Raw genomic sequence first — 16,421 nt, 5'->3', positions numbered from 1 at the left:
GACCTGGGGTGCAGTCTCATGAGAGTCTCATGGGTGGGGTCTCATGAGAGGGCCAGGATCACCTTCCTTTGCCTGCTGGCCACACTGCTTTGGATGCAGCCCAGGATACAATTGTCCTTCTGGGCTGTGACTGCACATTGCCAGCTCATGTTCAACTTCTTGTCAGCCAACAGCCCTAAGTCCTTTTCTCTGGGCTCCTCATGATCCTTTCTCTGCCCAGCCTGGATTTGTGTTTGGAGTTGCCTCAACTTGGGGGGAGTACCTTGCGCTTGGCCTTGTTGAACTTCATGAAGTTCACAGAGGCCCACCTCTCAAGCCTGTCCAGGTCCCTCTAGATGGCATCCCTTCCCTCCAGTGTGCCAACCACCCCACACAGTTTGGTGTCATTGATCCCACTGTCCATGTCGCTGAGAAAGGTGTTAAACAACATCAGTACCAAAACAGACCCAGAGGAACAATTGTCCCTGGCCTTCACTTGGACATCAAGCCATTGACTACAGCTCTTTGAGTGTGACCATCCAACCAGTTCCTTATCCACTGAGTGCTGAATAATAAATAAAGGTCGTGAGTGGTCCATCTGTCAAATCCATGTCTTTCCAGAGGCAAGGACGATGTGACAAGCTTTGCACAGGGCCAGATAGTAGACATCATTTACTCTTCCCTTACTCACCAAAGCTATTATCCTGTCACAGAAGGCCACCAAATTTGTCAGGCATGATCTGCTCCCAGTGAAGCCATGTTGGCTGTCACCAGTCACCTCCTTATTTTCCATGTGCTTTAGTACAGTTTCCAGGAGGATCTGGGCCATGACCTTGCCAGGTGCAGAGGTGACATTGACTGGCCTTGTAGTTCCCCTAGTCTCCCTTTATTTTCCTTTTTAAAAAGAGGTTATGTTTCCATTTCTAATGTTGCCATTTATGGGAACCATGAGCTTTGTAATGTTTTTATTTCAGTTGTATCTCAAGGTATCACATTTGGTTTTTTATGGATAGTAAATATTTCTTTACAGCAAATAAAGGAGAATCCCTATCAAACTTCTTTTTTTTTTTTTTTGCTTTTCCAGTTTCTTGGTAGTTCAGAGGGAAGTGGTGGAATTGCTGCTTTTGCATAGTTGAAGAGAATAAACCATTTCAAAATCTTTATAAAATTTGTGCCCATATCTTAATTTAAAATTGAATTAAGCACTCAAAATACTGGATTTCTTGAGGCACCATTGGTGTGAAGAATACAGACACTTCATCAATTTTTTTTAGCCATATTTATAGTTATTTAGTTATTCTTGTCAGGAAACTTTGTACTTTCAATGTCATCATGATTGAAAATCTCTAATGAAGTTATCCAGTTACATAGTAGGTAGGGGATAGTAGGACTCTGAAGAGTAGATGTTTAAATAGCAGTTTAGATATACAAACTTTGGGTTTTTTTCAGTATCCAGAGGGCATTGTCTTTCTGTTGATACCTCTTTAATATTGGATGATCGTCTCTTGAAAATTTAGGTAATGATAGTCTCATTTAAATATTTGAACTCTGTAAGCAAAATTTCGGTTTTTCTTCTATGTGTATGCACACTTTTAAAATCTGTAAGTTCAGAGTGGCATTGCTTTTGTGGAAAGTTCAGTGAGCAGTGTAAAGCTCTTGCGTTAAAATGAGCATTGTCTTATGATCTCTAGTTCTGTTAGGAAACAAGGTAAATGAAGGCATCTAGTAGGTGAAGAGATCAGAAGTCCTTGGTTATTCTTTCCTCTTGGAGTAGTTTACCTGTCTTCATGCATAAAGAATGTTTTGCTGAGCTGCTTTCTTTCCTGTTTGTTATGGACTTGATACTTTTCAGTCTAAGGACTAAACCTACTGATGGGCTCCTGACTGCTGAAGACAGAGAGAAAAAGAGAGGGGCAAAAATTTAAGAGACTAATTTCACTAATTTAAACCATTGGGAGCTACTGGCTTGTTTGTCTTTTTTTTTTTTTTTTTTTTTTTTTTTTTTTTTTTTTTTTTTTGAGATTTAATCATCATAAAATCATCCTGTGTCTCACTGTTTGACAAACTCACTCTCTAGAGTGTATTACATTTTCTTGTTTCTCAGGCATTTTACTGTAATGTTGGGCTTTGTAAAAAGTTTTGTCTTTGATCCAGAATGGTTCTGATACACAAGAATTATGCCTAAGGATTTTTTATTTTCTTCACTGTTTTGTGGGGTTTTATGAGTGTGGTGTTTGATTTGTGTACAGAAAGTGCAAGATCTGCTGTAATGTAGGCTATATCAAGTACATATACAGTGCTGATAAATACTGGAGTTTAGATGAGGATTTTAAACTGCAAAATTTTGCATGGGACAGCTGTAATCCATGATCTTTCCTAGTCTTGTAAAATCTGAGGCTATAAAACTTAAGAATTTGTCCAGAAAAAAAAAGTCCAAACCCAGGTTTTAAACTTGGCAGCCAGGTGTGACTGGAAACCATGTGTCTAAAAAAAATTTTAGTGTATATTGTAGAAAGAGGTAGAAAGAAAACAAGAATTCTGTCGGAGCTATGTCCTCAATTGCTGCATCCTTAAAGACAAGCAACAAAAATGTTGTTCCCAAAGTGCACTAACAACACTCACTCTGGAAGGAGGGATGAGACCATGATACCACAGCTCTGGGGTGGGCGCCTGAGAGAGAATTCTGTTTAGTTTCACTTCCCCCATTAAAAGTTGCATATCTCTTAAAAGAGATTTTTCAGTTTTTAGAAGTTGAAAACTGTCAAAATTTGTAGAAAAGTGTCAGATATTTTTCAAATTACATGTGTGAAGAACTGAATTAAATGCTTTATGAATTTCTGTGAGCATGAAGGTTCTTGCTGCTCTGCTGACAGTTGGTAAAGCTGTGATGTATCAGTACAAAGCAAACCTTTGTTAGCATAGAAAAAAACAGTAATACATAGCATTTTGGGAATGTCTTCCTACTGCAGATGTTGTCTTTGTGAACATGCCACAGAATAAATGAAGTTAACATGGTGCAAATTTGCTGGTGTACCTGGATTTTCACCCACACAAATGAGTCTGTATTTACTTATTTGCAGCTGTGCCCATGTAAATGAGCTGGAGGGGTTTTGTTGTTTGTTAGCTGGTGGAGGGTAGGTGGTTTTCATCAGTTTGTTTTCTTTCACATTAATATTGGGAAGAGTTAGAGTGCTCTACAGCCTTGTTGTATAAAGAAATATATAAACTGCAATTTAGGAAAAGATTTTAAAATTATTTTTTTAGAATAAATTGTAGATAAGCACAGTCTTTTAAACCTATTTGCTGGGTTTTTTTTCTTTTTTTTTTTTTCTATTATTTATTTTGGTAGTCCTTCTAATAACAGTACAGTAGCCTGTTGAAATTTTTTGTTATAAGTGAATCACTGGCACCTTGCACAAATGCTAGGAAAAACAGAGTGAGTGGTAGCTCTTTGTTCTTTTGGCACTAGATGTAATTCTCCAGTTTTGGTGCTCAAATAAGACTTTAAGCAGTAAATCCAGCAAGTTGCTGTGCTCCTTCATTGAAGTCACAAATGGCTGGTTCTGAAGATGACTGGTCTCTCTTGGCCTCCATTTTTTTCCCGTCTTGTTCTTTGATTGCACAGGGACAATTATTTGCACTGACAACTTGTTTTTACTTTGTTTTGAAACCATGGGGAATTAGGAATTCTTTTAAATGAGGGTAGGCCTTAGGCTGGTTTTCTTTGGAAACAGTAACAGATACATTGAAAGGGTTGAAACAGGTAGGCTGAAAAGCATCAGATGTTTGTGGATCTCTCTGAAGAAGATGATTTTAGACAAGCATACGTTTTAAGATGTTAAAGACTATTTTACTGATAGCCAAAATATTTCTTTCATGAGATGGATATGGGAAGTCATGTATATATATGTGAGCAGACAGTGCAGAACAAACAAGTCTGGTAATAAATTTTGTAAATTCTGCAAAGCCATATAAAAGGGATGCTACATATCTTCAGATAATTGCATATAATACGATAGCATTCTACTTTGGTTTTATTGTTCATCATTGTTCTTCCATCTCTTAGAAGCCAACCCCATCTACTCACCCTCACTTCTCAGTTATTTGAGTTTTCTTCTGAAATAGTTCAGGTTTATTTTATGATAGGTACTGCTATCTCTAGCTGTAATGGTGTTCATTTTAACACTGAGTTGAAGGCTTCAGGATCTAACACTGCATTTTCTTCTTCTGGCTTGTTTAACTTTCTCTTAAGTTTGATCTTAACTCAGAACTACTTACTTTTCATTCTTATTATTTCAGAGATCAGTGAAACTAACGTTGTTTGTGTAAATTACAGTAATACATTCAACCATAAGTTGGCCATAAAATTGCCTTTGTGGATATACTTTGCAATTGGAAAATATTACAGTGAAGTGTGAGTTGCCTCCATGTCCTGTGAAAGATGCATGTGCTTTTCTGAATAGTAAGTGCAAGTTTTATGTAATCAAACTAATCTTTAATTTGGCAAAAAGTAGTTTTTAGCAGATAGAAAGGGGTTGGTTTCATTTTGCACAGTATTTTATTTGTAGTCCTGTTCTGCTATAGTACCGAGATATTAAATGTATTTAAATAATGTAATTTCTTTATTTGATTTTAGGAGAATGACATCTTCCTGGGCTGGGAAAAGGGAGCTTACAAGAAATGGGGAAAGAGTAAGAAAAAGTGCTCTGATCTAACACTAGAGGAAATGAAAAAACAGGCTGCTGTCCAGTGTCTTCGCTCTGCTTCTGATGAAGTAAGTTTGGATTGTTTAATAAATTCTTAAGGCTTTATGTCCTTCATTTTGCTAGATATATTTGGCTTGTGATGCTTATATTTTAATTTATAGCATCTTAAAGTGCTAGTTCACCAAGAGTGCTCCAAGAATTCTTTATTTTTATTTATGAAATTATGAAAACCATGTATGTTAGACTAATTTCACAAGAGATTCTGTACTATGTGCTGTCATGCTTTCCTTTCATAAACCCTTGCCTGTTCTTGTCAGGGGCAGTTGCAATGCACCAGTTTGAGTTGAAATGACCACAAAGCATTGCATAAAGGTAATTCTAAAAATCCTAGGTTGACTTTGTGTTGTGTGTGAATAGAAAGGACTGGAATATGTGGGCAGAAAGCCATCTTGCTCTGTGTGTGCAGATTACATGTGTACATGTGTAATCCAGAATTCCTAAATGAAAAGCCATGTATAGCAGGAAATGTTCACTTTCTAGATTATATGACTGAGTGGAAGTGAAGTGCAGTGAGTAGAGCAGGTGAGGAGAGGTGAAGGCAGCAGGTTGAAGGAAGATAGCAGAGGTAGCAGATACTGTGTAGTTGAGCAGAAAAGTGGACTAAGGGAGACACAGTTGAAGGCAGTGTTTAAAAAAGAAAGAATGATCTGTAGCACAAGTCAAATGAAACTCTCCTGGAAGATTTTTCAAACAGCAAAATTGATAAACTGTTTTTAACTATAAATACTCTGATCTCGCACTGCTGTAAGAAGAAACTACCCCACCTATGCAGCCTGGTTGTGTTATTGCTCTACACGCCTTCCTAGTCATAGCTTGTGCTTGCACAAGCATTTGGGTGGTTATGTGGAGAACTGGTTTGGGAAAGTGAATCAGTTTCCTGAGATTAACCTGGCTGGTGCAGAGGAAATGTTAACCCAGCGAAGTCTCCTGGTCAGATTCGTGCCAACAAGGCTGTGGAAGAGTAACCAAGGAAGTGGGGATGATTTGGTGGGTATTCCCACCACCTTCAGCAGCATCACATTCTGGCTCACTGTGAAGCTACTTGAGTATTTGTTCAGTTACTAAATTGCTTATTGACTAGCTGGGGGATTTTTGAACTCCCATTTTCCCATTACTTATTATCCTAACAAAGTGATGCAAAGTACAGTTTTGTTGGTAATTTGCTCTGCTCTCATAGTTGCAGAATATTGAGGTCAGCACTGTAACTACCATAATAGTTAATTTGAATATGAAACAAAATACAGAGAAACAAATGCAAGAAGTAATGTCTTTCTTGAGGATATGTTTGTCTTGTATACTCATTTTATGAACAGTAAAATGTAGGACTAGTACACAGGCTACAGGAATACTGATGATTGCACTCTTGATGCATCTCCACATAGCTGAAAATCAAGAATCATCACTTAGAAATAAATTTATGTTTTATAGAGAAATTTAGTTGCAGAGCAGAAGGAAGGAGGTGAATTTATTTATAACCTATAACAGAGAAGGGAAGAAACTATTCAACTATGGTTTTGAAAGAATAAAAATACTTGGCATCTGAACAGTTGAAAAATAACTTCACCTTTGACCCTGTCAGCTTGTCAAATTTTAGTGTTCAACATTAACCTATAATCTGCAACCTGTAGACTTGAGTTATTTTGACTTCTGTTGCCTGCTCAGACAGTTAAGCTTCCACATTTGTTGTCATTAATGAAATTGCAGGTCATAATTTTTATAATGTATATTCAAACACGAATTGAACCTTTAAATCTTTTTTAAAAACTTAAATCTGCTTTGTAGGTAGTTTAACACATGCATTGCATGAAAGAATTAAGGGGAAGGGTGATCCTGCTTAAATGCTATAATACTTTAAAGTGACCTGTAAGATATCTTTTATTTCTGATTTTTTAAAACATGTTTCTTATGTTGTTAGGTTTTTCTATTTATGTGCTGATCTGATGGGAATAACGAATAGATTTTGGACTGTGAAAGATAATGTTAAAATACTATTTCTGCTGAAGCATTTAAGCTGCTCCATACAATGTTCATGGTTTTGTCTCTACAAAAAGATAAAAATACTTTGTGTACTGTAGTTGAAATTGTAGATCAATTGTATGTAAGGAGTATTTATAAAAATCATTGAGATATAAATAAATACTTTTTTTCCAGTGCCACTTGAATTTTTAAAAATAGTTTTCTGAATCATCTGAAAAATGTTTCCCTATGATTTTTTTGTTGTTGTTGTAGACAAAAAGTGATGAAGTAAATGTATTCATTATGATGTTCCCTTTTTGCAAGTGCCCTCATACATAGTCCATATGGGCAGTTATGGAGCTTGTTTATAGTTTTGCTCACCTTCTGTGATCCCTTTTTCAAAGTCAGTGGATGCAGAAATGCCAATCTGCTCACGCAGATGTGGAGCACTTACTCTTCCAGCCCAACCTCTTCTTTCAACCTTAGTATTGGAGCAAAATAGGCAAGTTTGGGCCCTTATTTGTGAGTAATTGGAAAAAAGTCTTAGTGGATTTCAACTTGAATATATTTAAATAAAATTATATTTAAGTGAAGTGATTGTAGTGTTTACTCTGTGTGTGTCTGTAGAGAGTATTTATACACGTGTGTATAGGCACACACATACAAACACACACAAAAGAGCCAAAACAGGGTGACAGTTCAATGAAGACTTTAGGATTTTTCAAGTTGACTGTTTTTGAGAGAAAAGTGTGCAGAGGATGAAAGGTAATGAGGGTCAGTAATCTGACCCTTTTCTAACTCTCATAGGAAATTACAAAGATACGGTTAATGTAATTTTGTTTTTTGCATTTAATTATTTAAACCAATAACATGTTAAGAAATGGCAGTCAGTCTGCCTCCTCCCTCTACCAATAACCAAAGGCCTTAAAATTGGGTGATCACTTCAGAAAGGTGCTTGATGGAGAGAGGAAATCATAAAATAGATGATATGAAAAATGGCTTGGTAGCAGTAAGTACTTCTTTGTCAAAGTTTCATTTAGTGGTTGAAACAAATATTTTGAAATCACGTTTTGTGGATTTTCATTTCCACAGTATTCATTCTTAGAGTGTGCTTCATTTGGTAGCTTAGTTTTGCTTGAATTCATTTCTTTCTCTCATATTAAAAAGAATAATACTGTAAAACACTAATTTGAGACAGAAATCCAAGGTTCTAGTTTTAATTTCACAGTGCTGAAAACAAACATCTGACTTGAAGAGGCCTAAATTTGGTGTTGTTTTCTAAAACATTTCCTACATTTTGGAGAACAATGGGTCAGAGAAGCTGCTCGGCCCCTCTGTGTCTTGGCCATGGCAGAGTCTGTTTTCGTCTAAGTGTGTTTGTGAGGGGAGGCCTGATTTTGACAGACACCTTCTGGTATATGTAAGAATGCAAATTGTTAATGTATGTATGTTCTAAGGACAGTATTTTTTGTGTGACAAGCATTTTGATGTCTCAAAGTGTCTATATTCGTATGAATGAGTCTTTGGCTGCAGATGCTCTTAATGCAGTCAGTAGCAGAGGAAGTTGTACATTGCAACTTGCCAGAAAATGGAGACTGAACGGTGGTGAGAAAGACTTTTAAGACAAGTACTTTAATGTAGCAATCAATTGCTATTCTTACTGTAGTTCTAAAGTGTTTTTTTCTGAAACACTTGAATAAATACCAGTTTAAAGACATCCTGAAGAATTGCTCAGATTTTTAAAAGCTTGTTAATATTGATCTTGAGTAGAGATTTTGTCTTAATTTTTATCCTGCCAAAGTATGGAAGAAATTTTAAAATGTTGGTTTGCAATTAACTGGTCAAGTAGGGATATCCATTCTAATGAAACATTGGGTAAAAACCCCTAGTGTTTAGGACTGGGGAATATTTATATGAAAATAAGAAATTATTATGAAATTACTGCCTCAAATTTTAAGTAAAAGCAGCTGAAATGTCAATGTTAAATAACTTGATGGTTAGTTTTGTTGTTGTTTGTATTTCCTATCTGAAAGTATCAGTTTGTTCACGTGCAAGTGGAGATTCTTTTTTTTCTTTTTTTTGAAAACCTCCTAATTCTGAAGGGACATTATTTTGTATTTGAATAATGAAACTTGTCTTTACTTTTCTTGTTTCTCTGTAAAAAGACAGAAAGCAGTATCTTTGAGACTCAGAAATTTATTAAATAAATAAGAGTGTGTTACTTTTTACAAAGTGGATATTGTGAACAAGGTTGGAATTAGAGGTTACTTACGGAGACCGAAACATGTAAGAATTTTCAATAGGTATATTTCCCAGTAATAATATTGAAATTACTTATGTGCCTGTCCATTGATCATGAATCTCAGCTTTTTTAGCTTATACCTGACTACTTTTCTGCCAAAATTTCCATTGCTCAATAGAGTGAGCAGGTCTCCAGCTGTGCTGCTGTGGTTCCTGTGGAGTGCAGTTCATTCACTGAACACTTGCAATGTGACACTTGAAGCTGCACCCCAAGATGGTGCCAGAGCTTCAGTTAAAGCAGTTGCTGTGTCCTGCTGAAATGTGTGAGGAATTCTTAAGAACGAGCACAGGAGACAGCTTTCTGTGGACCTTCCTTTCTGCACTGAAGAAACCAGTCCTCCAAGACCTTTCCTTCTCTCAGTGTAGGGGGCCACTTTACCTAAGCTGTTCCACAGCACATCCTGAGACATTCATAGTGTCCAGTGCTGCTGATTTCCCAAGGCCTGTCACAATGGGGTTCAGGCAATGTGGTCCATTCTGAACTAACCAAGCTCTCAAAATCTGCTGCCACGTGAAACTGCGTGCAACGTGTTAAAGCGGGAGCTAGTCTTGGCTGATAGATTCCATGATGAATTTTGAAAGACAACTGCTCTAATATATTTGACAAGAACACAGAGTGCCTTGCATCCCACTGTTCTAAGAAATTACTGCTTGGGGGTAACATGGAAACATAATTGGTGAAGCTTCATAACAGTAGTTTCTTTTAAATGTAGTCAGGTGTGGGCATGCTAACAGCGTAGAGCTTTGGCTTTGCTTACTTTGAGTCATGAGGGGGGAATATAACTCTTCTGATACTTGTGTTATCATATGGGACCACATAGAATAACAAGTGTGGCTCTAGTGAACAGTTTTGTTAAAAATTTAAAATTATAATTTTATTCTCAAATATGCCTTGCTTTCAGCACAAACTCGAGATGTGTCTAAAATAAGATTTTGTTGAAATTTTCTTAGTATTTGTCATCTTTCTTACTTGAAGTGCAGAACTGTCGAACTTTGATACAATCAGAGAATCTTAGAATGGTTTGAGTTGGAAGGAACCTTCAAGATCGTCTGGTTCCAACCTCCCAGTAGACCAATTTGCTTGGAGCCCCATCCAACCTGGCCTTCAACATTTGCAGGAGTGGGGCATCCACGCAGTTACTACAGTTCTGCACATAAACCTTCTTTGAAAAAATAATCTGCTAATCAGGCCAAATGAATAAATTGGTTATGATTGCACATCTGAGTATGTGTTTATTGATGGGTTACTCTGGCCAGCTATTGCTGCCTCCAGAGATTATGATATCTGTGTGCCTTTTAGACCAAGGCACTGTTGCATAATCTGCCTTGCACTTTGCAATAGGGATAGCCAAGAACTGAGGAAAAAGGACTCCTGGAGTTTGTAGCAAGGGAACAGTCCTTCTGTAGAATGGCACCTTAACTAGATGAAATCACTGATTTTTTTAATCACTGATTTATTCCTGCTGTTTCCTGCTTTTCTAATAGAAGCTAATATTAATTAACTAATACACACAGACCACTACACTGTGGTACCAAGGAATCAGGTTGTAAACATCAGGTGATTTCCTGAGTGATTTAAGTTATATATTTTTGTATAACTAGAAGTGACATGAATGAGAGTGTTAATGTAAAGGTATGGGACAGCACAAGGATGAATCAAGTTGTGTAAAAGCCATCTTAACAAATCAGAAGGGTAAAGTGCGAGTTGAAAATTTGAATTTATTAAAGCAAAAAAATTAAATTAAGATTTCAAAAGAGCCTTAATGGTTCTTGAAGAATATGTCCTGACTAGCTCAGTAGTAAGCATTTCTGTGTATCTGAGGGTGATTGTTCAGAGTCTTTTACTGGAAAATGCTAAAACACTTAACAAAGTCAATGAATACTATCTTTCTTTCAAGTTATATCCAATTACCCTTACTGAAAGGGATATGCTAACAGTTTCCAGAACATGCAGCATTATTTAAGAAAGAATTTTAAAAATAACTTCAGATACCATATAGAAAATGAAAGTCATTTGTCTTGCCAAGGTAACCATCACAGAATAAATTAATTACAATAAATCAATTTCTTTTTCTTTATGACTGTGGCATTAAACAGATATTCATAGTACTACATATCTGATTCATCATGTTACTGAAGCTGCTTTGCTCTCTGTAATAGTAACGTTAATTGAAGTTGACAAAAGTTTTAATTATTCCAATTTTTGTACATGTTTTCTCAATATAGAAAAGATACATACTGGAGTGAAAAAATTCCATGTGAGAGCTTAATCTACACAAAAGTCACTTCATAGCATTAAGTATTTCCAATAGTATGTATAGACTGTCTTGGAGGCTGAAAGTAGGTGTTCACTGTGATTGGAAGTTACTTCACCTTGTATGTGCTTCCAATGAAAACGGGAGCAAACTGGGGCAGGGCAGATCTTTCCCCCAGCAGCTTCTCTGATATGCCTGGGCCAGAAGCAAAGTTGGCCTGGCAATTCTTGCCTGGAGGAGCAGCACAAAGGAGTGGCCAGGAAAATGCCAGAGGAGTTGGTTACAGAGCTCTCCTCAATAATGCCTTGTGTTCCATCACAAAGCAGTGTTATTAAATTAAAATTTTCCTTAATGCAGAACAAAAATTTTCAAATTTTCACCAAAAATTTGAGTTGGGGCTCCATTATGAATTCTTATCATACACACAAGCAAACTTGAATGAATCTGGCAGAGCACCTGCTGAGGAAAATTCAAATGTCCTTTCTACATTTCACGTGATGCAGAAAAAAGCTTTTGCATAATTGGTAGGAGCATCCTTTAAAACTCTCCCACTTCACTGATAATACAGATACATTTTAGCATGAGCAAGCTGAAGGACTGTGATTAAGTGGAATCTCACAGCAGCACTGCTTACAAGGATAGCAAGTCTGTTGTGGCTTTGAAGTCAGCATGTTTGTTTATAAGTGATGAATAATGATCAGGAAGAATAGTTTCTAGTGAGGAATTATCCTTTCTTGGGGGGAAAACTTCTATTTCAGTGTAGCCTGCTATGGGAGGGATCTAAAAGAATTAAGTTTTAAATAACAGAAGTCAGATTAGCTGCTCTAGTAACCTACATTGAGGGATAGCGTGTTCATTTGAAGTTAATTTGAGCTGGCAGATGATCTCTTTTATCTAGAATTAGTAAATAACATGTGCTATTTATTATCTCTCTCTCTCCCTCTCTCTTAGAAGGTGTTGTAAGTGGTGAATCATAGTTCTGAAATTGGATCCTGATCCTAGCTATGTGCTAGATATGTAATTTACCTCTCCTAATGTTGTTTTAATACCAAAGACAGAATTAAGGGAGTTGCAAGGAAGTATTATTTCCTTGTTGGAGAGCTATTGCTCTCATATTTCTTAAAATGGCTTGGATTTTTGTGATAGTCAGTTTGCTTGGAAATTGGTATTCTGAGGTCACACATTGATTGAAAATTACTTTGGATCAGGTATTCATGAGCCCCAAAAAGAGAAATTAATAAATAGAATCTATTTTTCTGACTGGTCCAATATCTTTGATGTAAATAATTACGTATTCAAGTAAACAGATCAAGATTTAATTGTGTTCCTACTTCTAAAGGGTCAAAAAGGTTCACAAGTACATAGTCTTAAATGTTTCTTAGTGTCATCCACCCTATTATGAAGGAGGAAAATTCCGTAATGCAAGCTGGAACCTTATTTTATTCCTTTGAAGTCCACCTGGGTTGAACACCCCAGGGAAGCTGCTGTTTTAATGGATTGATTTGTTTATTCATTTATTCACATAGTGCTGATCTTGGGCCAAGATTTTTTTTCAGTCTGTCTTGAGCACCTCTTTAGAGAGTACTTGTAATCAGATGAATTATACTGTGTCAGAATGTTAAAAAATGAAAACCTAGTCTTCTAACTTTCTCTCATCATCCTACAAAATATAGAAATAGATGTGTGGTTGCAGTGAATCACATTTTGTGCCTTACTCGGTTCACGTGGCTTAACAGCTGATTCATGTAGAAAAGCTATCTAAATCCTGCACTTGGTGACAGGAGACATGCCAAGAAAATAGTCCTGGTACAGTCAGAATACCATCTTCTCTGGAGAGCCCTATGGCCTGTTATATCAATGACTTGAAACTGAATATATTGGTTTACTTTAATTTCTAGATTGTTTGAATTTGTGTTTCTTGAAAGGAGTGTCAATGTTCTCTAGTTTATCCTGTTTAAGCAGGGGTTTGGACTAGATGATCTCCAGAGGTACTTTCCAACCTAAACAAATTCTGTATGTTTGGGAAAGGAAAATGAGGATTTGTTTTGAAAGTGTAAGCTAGAAAGCTCTCAAAACCCTAATAGCAAATGAGTGATTATTTTAAATGTTCAAGTAAAAGGAAGTGTAGTGCTTTTGCTTTTCAAAAAGATTGAAGAGGGGCAAGGACCTTTCCCCATACCTTACAGGCCTGAAGTAACAAACCATATTTAGCAAATATTTACACTGAACAGTTCAAAGCGTCTGGAGGAAGCTTTTAACTCATGTTAGACAAGAAGCAAAAAACTTGAACCTGCCAAAAACCTAAAGCCAAACAACATCTCCCTAAAAGAACACTTCCCTTTGAGTTGTACAGTCTGACAGAATTTTTCAGTTTCTGTGTATATATTCATGGTCTGTCAGATGTGGAAAATCTCCTTCTAAGTACTGGCTATCAGAATTTTGTTTTCCTTTGTTTTGTCCAGAAGGCTTGGCTATTGCAGATGTGCAGACCTGTAAGACAGAGTATATGTTTGCATGGCATTTTTTTCTTGGAAAACTGAGACCCATCACCAGATATCATTACTGGGTGATGGAAAGAGATGAAACCTCAGTGAAAACGAAAAATTTTGTTGAACAATCCCCTTGTCAGTTCCATAGTATAACTATATGAAATAATAGTGGTGCTGTTTGTGATCAAATTCAGGAAAAACTTCTTAAATTTTCTGGATGGTGACTGTGCTATGCTTGTTTGCAACATTCAGAAGTAACCTGCTAGCAGAGGTAAATATCAGTTTAGAATCAGTTAAGAATTCAAGCAATTTGTCCAGCATATGAGAGGAGCTAATGTTTCACCACTTCTTACTCAAAACTGTGAAAACATAGAAGCCAGTGCCCACTGTTAACATAGGCAACAGGTTTTAATGAATTTCAGTTTGGTGCACATAATACAGGGTGGTTTCTCCATGGTTCACAATTTAACTGAATATTTTAAATTTATAAAAACATTTACATTTCAGAAGTAACTACACTTAGAGATTTAATATCTTCTTGGGAACATTTTCTGCAAGTATTCAGAGGTGTGAATGTACATATGAAAGCAAAAATTGGGCTGCTTTAGGCTAATGGGTTACCACTTGTCGTCTTTGACTGCTCTACTTGCAGAGTAGAGTGTGTTCAAAAGGTCTTTGATTTAATATTTGACATTATATATATGTATGTGCTTGTGTGTTTAGGAAAAAAAATCCAACCTCAAAAAGAAGTGAAAACTACCAAACATATTTACAAATATATAAAAATGTATGTGAGCTTTGCTGTTTGTTTGGGTTTTTTTTTTAATTGCTCTTATTCTTCATTATGCAGAACTGCATTAATTAGGTTCTGAACAGGGTCATGGTGGTCAGTAGGGAAGACAGTGGTTATCAGAGTCCTGTAACTCCAGCAGTCATTGACTGTTCTTGTTCATGCTGGGTGAGTTCAGAAGCTTAATTTATCTGTTAGCACCATCACTGCTATGCCAGTAACATGACACCTATCCTTTATGTAATCCTTTCCTTGCTGCAGCCAGCTGATAAAAAGCCAAAAAGAACAAGTTTTGGTGAAACTGGATATACTTTAAAAAAGGGGAAGGAAAGAGAAATATGTTAAAAATAGTAGAACAGAATAAAATGTGTTTGGTGTGCAGGAAATACAAATGAAATGAAAATGCAAAATGTAAAATATTAATTTAAAAATTATGCACTGTCCTTTGTAATTTGAATGAGAGAAATAGATTGGTAGAAATCTGGGCCAGACAATTTTGAGATTTCAGCCTTTCATGATGGAATTACAAAGGCAATAATTTGGCACTAAAACTTCCATAATTCAAAACTTCTATAAGGTATCCAGTATTTTGTAAGGCTCCAGCATTTGCACTGTATAGGGGCTGTCTTCAAATTTGAATGTAAGCAAAGTGCTTCAAACAGATCACCTGGTTTTGTTAGCTGTGTCCTATTGAACCAAGCCAGTGCCTGGAACATGTTACTTTCAAGCCACGGGGTTGTTAGAGCTACAAGGCGTTAAGGTAAACAATAAAGTAACTAAATCTCATATTCTGAGAACACCAGTGTCATGTATGAAAGAACTGCCATGACATTACATTGAGTCTGCAGCAGGTTTTCATGTGCTGCAGTAGGAAGCTGAGCAGGGGGTCTCCAGAGTCCTGGTGTTCTGCACGGTGGGTCCCACCCCCTTTTTTAAAGCGAGCGCTGTCTCCTTCAGCGCCGGGCAGGACAGCGGGCAGGACGCCGTCAGCTGACTCAAGTATTAGTTTCATGGTACAGGAGGAAATGAAGTGTTGATTCCAAAAGTTTTCGCTTCTTCGCTGTAATGGTAAGCATATTCTTGCTGGTTTGGGGCATTTTTTTAGCATGATGTTATAGTGAGTTAAGGAAGTGAATCTGTGTTCCTTGGAGTGTTTGCTACAGGTGTCTGTTCGATTAGACAGTTCGGAGAGCTAAGGAAAACCAAAGCCAGCTCCTCCTCTGTTGACCTTTTTGAGGGAGGAGGGGGGGAGTCAAGAGTGGTATAGGCATAAAGTGACAAATTATTACAACTACATAGCTTTGTCCATATTACTGTCCTGCTTGGTTCTTACTAAGTGATTTAATTTGTACTGGTAAATTTACTGATACAGAAGATGCCTTCTGAAATTTGATATTGCTAAGTCATCCTCAGTTAAGTATGTGGCATAAAGGTTTATATTTAGCACTTCAGTGCAGCAATACAATTAGGAATAGAACATTGCTTTCTTTCTCACTTGGCTGCAAATGATTAGAGTTAGCATATAAATCAAAGCTTCACCGTATGATTTTTCAAGTGTGTTTTTCTGACAGTGAATTAAACAAACTAGTCTGACTGTATAAATTAGTATTCTCTTTTTCATAATATTTGCTTGTGCTTTAGCAACATACATTCACATTTCTCAGAAATTTCTGGACAGCAATCAGGAGAGACGAAAAACTCTTAGATCTTGGAAAAATGAAATCTTTATACCACCAGGGTGACACAGCAAGTCAAACTCTCTTCTGTGCATTTCTGTAACTTGATATTTGATCAGCATTACCTTTGAAGAGAAAACATGTCCCATAACTATATGCACAACAAAATCACGTTAAATTCAGAAGATGAGATAATTTTCCTGGGGGGT

At 36.7% G+C, this 16,421-nt stretch overlaps 1 protein-coding gene across 3 annotated transcripts in view; it reads left to right on the top strand.

Annotated features, from left to right (window-relative positions):
• Nucleotides 1-16,421, top strand: part of KIAA0232 — a 65,290-nt gene that overhangs the window by 28,102 nt on the left and 20,767 nt on the right. For all 3 annotated transcript variants that reach the window (XM_083860832.1, XM_083860833.1, XM_083860831.1), the window contains one exon: nt 4,616-4,753. In XM_083860832.1, coding sequence (XP_083716958.1) covers nt 4,616-4,753 — 138 coding nt within the window. The remainder of the gene's footprint in view (nt 1-4,615; nt 4,754-16,421) is intronic.

This window comes from Zosterops lateralis, assembly GCF_965231275.1.
Source record: "Zosterops lateralis genome assembly, chromosome: 5".
NCBI classification, from domain to species: domain Eukaryota; kingdom Metazoa; phylum Chordata; class Aves; order Passeriformes; family Zosteropidae; genus Zosterops; species Zosterops lateralis.
The sequence above is the reverse complement of the archived record's forward strand: the minus strand, read 5'-3'. Positions and strand labels throughout refer to the sequence as shown.